The sequence below is a fragment of the Cryptomeria japonica genome, chromosome 4 (genome assembly GCF_030272615.1).
Source record: "Cryptomeria japonica chromosome 4, Sugi_1.0, whole genome shotgun sequence".
NCBI classification, from domain to species: Eukaryota; Viridiplantae; Streptophyta; class Pinopsida; order Cupressales; family Cupressaceae; genus Cryptomeria; species Cryptomeria japonica.
The window spans coordinates 172,607,842-172,612,127 of NC_081408.1; the positions used below are offsets into that span (position 1 = coordinate 172,607,842).

The window sequence follows — 4,286 nt, forward strand, 5'->3', positions numbered from 1 at the left end:
CTACAAATTTAATTTTATTCATAGATAAAGATATTTAAATATGATCATATGACCATTATAATTAGCCATCCATACTACGAATCTTGTTAGAGATTGACAATTCTATTCTAAACTCGATGATCAGTGAAAATTGTAAAAAATCTCTTCATAATAAATATGTAAAATTAAAAATAAATAAAATTGTGAGAGAAATAATTGCATGAACGAGAAATGAGGAAAGATAGCCAAAATATCCTCTATAGAGTCAAAATGTGAATGCAGCATGACGTTGACAAAAGACGTCAAAATAAATCAAAGGGAATCTTGCGCCATTTTAGACATTCTTTATCTTTCACTCTGTAATGACGATGGCCTTACACCAACTCTCAGAGACTTTATACGCAGACTGACGACTAATCATTAAAGACTTGGTCTTTCGTAAATGACTTGGTCTTTCTTTCACACTCAAATTATTTTCGGAGATGCAAACATTTTTTTTTTGGTTTTTTCCAGATTTGACCAGTTTGGTCATCAGCACCCTCTACAAAAGCAATGAATTTTGGGAGAATATTTCATAGTTTTTGTTATCTTCTCTTGTAATTGATACTTAGCATAATATTCATCTTATTCTCTGAAAGATGAATTCAAAGGCAGAGAAAGCTGTCATAAATGGCCTCTTATGGCTGTCACTTTTAACTGCTATGGTGATTGCATCAGATCCAGACCTTCTGCAAGACTTCTGCGTTGCTGATGTATCTAAAGGTAAACCTTAATCTCTCGTGTTTTTATTACATGTATGCAGGGCATCTCTGCCTTTTTCATTCATACTTTTAGGAAGAACCTCTAAAATTATATAGGGATTATTACTTTTTTGTTTGAATATTTCTATTGAAGGTTAGACCCTCCAGTCTTTAGGATGACTTTGAGGGAATGAATACCCATCATTTATTGGTTCTCAGTTGAAAAGATATCAGGATAGGTTCATGCTTCTGTTTCGAGTCGAAAAATGAACTATTGGAAGGTATAATTAAAAAACAGAGTTAAACCCATTTGAATCTTAAGAAAAAAAAAAGGAAGAAAAAGCATCAAGATGATCATATACATCATAAGAAAATGAAAAATTGCCTGTAACTGCATATCTATATGCCCAAAATTGAACTTCTCTTGTAGAGAGCATGAACTGTCCACCCAAGCAAAACATTCTTCTTCAAGAAATCTGAGATGAGCCCTTCAAACATGGGCTGTGCTGATTTTCCATATAGAACTCTAAACCTGAGGAAAATAATAGAATAGCGTATGAAAGGATAATTAGAAAATGTTTCACAAAATATCTTTGTACTTTAGGGACCATTTAACTGCAGTATTATTCCAAATTCAAATTTGAATTTATAGCCCTGTTATTTGAACATAAGCATTCAATTTTTGAATCCTCTTAAAACACCTGTGATTTATATTTTTTCTTTGTTTGTGTGAGGGAAAACTCTGGTATTGAATTTTTCCTTTTGTGTGGTGGCTCTCTCTGTCTGGTCAGTTGAGGCAGATAGATTTGAAAAAATTACAGCAGACATGATTCAACCCTTTGAGCTGTTGCCTACAATAAGAGTTGTTTATAAGGGCATAGAAGTTGTGAAATTTTTAATCTAGTTATCAAGATGCAGGCACCAAGGCATCCATGGCTAGATGTTATATAATATTGAGGTTTTCCTAAGGATTGTTTGTAGCTTGTTGTAGCTTGTTTATTATACATTTCCTCCAATAAATAACAAGTCTTTAGGGATTAAAAATCAAAATTTCAATTATGTAGCATTTAGCTATGGATGCCTTGGAACATCCTGATAGTTGGATAACCATTTTCAAAAATTGTTGTACAGAATGAGTGTGAATCCATTTTCTTGGAACTTTGACCAAACCACATTTAGCAATATTAAAATATGCTATAAAGTTGTTTTTTATTTTAATTATTAAGAATTTCACATTTAAATTATAATCATATATTAATTAGTTTTCCTATAATTTAATTATAATTTACTGAACGAAGTAGATATCACAGTTAAGAGGTTTTCTCACCAAAAAATTGTATGTGATATTTGGTTAAAAAAATTAACAAGTCACAGATCATTTTAATTCTAAGTAAATTGAAAATAACCCTCTTGTAATTACATGCTATTCTCTAAATAAAGGCTATCAACTATTCATTTGCATCAAAAGGTGTTGTTGCTAGTTAACATAGGTTACTAGATTTGATGTTTTTTCTGATAAAATCTTAACTTGCCAAGCTTCTCAGTTGATTCATTTAGAATTTGATGCATTACAGGGCAAGTGTTACTAGATTTGGTGTTTTTTCTGATAAAATCTAAACTTGCCAAGCTTCTCTTTGCAGGGGCAGTTAAGGTGAATGGATTTGTATGCAAGGATCCCAAGAAAGTAAAACCCTCTGATTTCTTGTTCAAAGGGCTGCGAAAACCAGGTTTAACCAATAACACATTTAGCGGCAAGGTTACATCAGGAAATGTGCAGAGCTTTCCAGGGCTAAACACATTAGGCATCTCAATGAACAGAGTAGACTTAGCCCCTGGTGGCATAAATCCACCTCATACTCATCCTCGTGCAACAGAGATTGTATACTTAATGAAGGGCACCATTCTTGCTGCCTTTATCGGCACCGACAATGTTTTTTACTCCCAGAAAATGAAGAAGGGAGATGTGTTTGTGATACCAAGGGGGTTAGTGCATTTTCAGCAGAATATAGGGTCTTCCAATGCTGTGGCAATCACTGCTTTTAACAGTCAGTTGCCTGGAGCTCAGGTTCTTCCTTTAACACTTTTTGGGTCTAGTCCTGCAATTCCAGAGGAGGTTTTGGCTAAGGCTTTTCAGATCAGCAAGAAAGAAGTGAAAGAAATCAGTTCTAAATTTACTCCATCATAAATGATCGAATTCCATTACCATTGGATGACTACATAATTATTTGGACTTCATTGAATAAATCTGACAAAAAGAGAAGTGATAGGGTTTCTCAGATTGTTTCGGACAAAATGATTGATTAATGTATTTGGCGTTTATTTTGTTAGCCCTAATTACCCAATAAAGTTCAAGTTGAGAATTACAGCAGTTTTAATTTACTTCGAATTATTGCATTAATTTATTAATTTCTTTCTTCCACCCATTACTTGCATGATTTGAAAAGGGCTTATATCCTTTACTGAATCACTGATTTTGGGTATGAATGTATTGATTAATTTATTAGAATCTTTCTCCTGCCCAGTACTTGGACGAGTGGAATGAGCGTATATGCTTATTGAATCCTTGATTTGAGATTTAAAATTTCCCAAATAATTTATGTTTTGCTCTATATTCCATATTTCATGGTGTGGATAGGGCCGGCATGCTTAATGATTTGTCATTATTATTTCATGCCGCTCTGCAGGTTTACTATTGCTTAGCTCAATCCATTAATCCCTTCCTTGCCAATCAATCAGAAACAGATATTTTATTTTATTGATCAGGGTTTGGAATGTTTGATTTGTTTTCCAAATTTTGAACAAATATCTAATTGCTATGCATTTTGCTTGCTGAAATGTGATTGTTTATATTTTAAACAATCTTATGGCGCAGATTAATTTCAAGCAGGAAAAAGTATATATTTTAGCAGCACAAGAAAAGATGGACAAATTTTACTGAATGTAAATCGCCGGTTTTGTTGACAGATGACCTGAGAAAGCACTGTAAATTTTGGTTTAGTTTATGTTTGCTGAATTAAGATTGGAAGTACCTGAGAAAGCACTGTAAATTTTGGTCTAGTTTATGTTTGCTGAATTAAGATTGGAACTAATCACCACAAACCTGAGATCTAGATATTGCAGATAATCAAACATCTAGAGGAAGAAAGGTCTCCTTTCTGATTTCAATTCTGCGCAAAGAAGAACAATTAGATTGCTAGCTATTCGTTTCAGATTGATTTAAGGATTGCTGTACAAACTGAAACATGATAGTGTTTTTCTCAGATAGCAGCATTTCAAAGCAAGAATGAAACGGTAGATTGGTAGCGTCTTCCTCTGCATCCGGCAAGAAGTCCAGCCGCCGCAAGCAAGGAGGCCGTAGCCACTGAAACCCACCTGCTGGCTCTGCTTATTACGCTTATTACGCTTCTGCTGCGTCTGGTTCATCAACCCAAAAGCATGAAAATCATGGTGCTCTGTTCTTTTATGACATGCTTATGTTTTCCGAGCCCCAAAATCAAGAGACCGTATAAAAGGCTAATAGATAACGTTGGATTTGGGGGCATGAAACTTGGTGCTCAACAATGTGGT

General features: G+C 34.1%; 1 protein-coding gene across 1 annotated transcript; it reads left to right on the top strand.

The window, feature by feature from the left end:
* The first annotated feature begins 299 nt into the window (after positions 1 to 299).
* LOC131049020 (germin-like protein subfamily 2 member 1) lies at positions 300 to 3,082 on the top strand. The gene is made up of 2 exons (XM_057983017.2): positions 300 to 741; positions 2,360 to 3,082. Exons 1-2 carry the CDS (start codon positions 618 to 620, stop codon positions 2,902 to 2,904), a joined length of 669 nt encoding a protein of 222 aa, XP_057839000.1. The 5' UTR covers positions 300 to 617; the 3' UTR covers positions 2,905 to 3,082.
* The last annotated feature ends 1,204 nt before the right edge of the window (positions 3,083 to 4,286 follow it).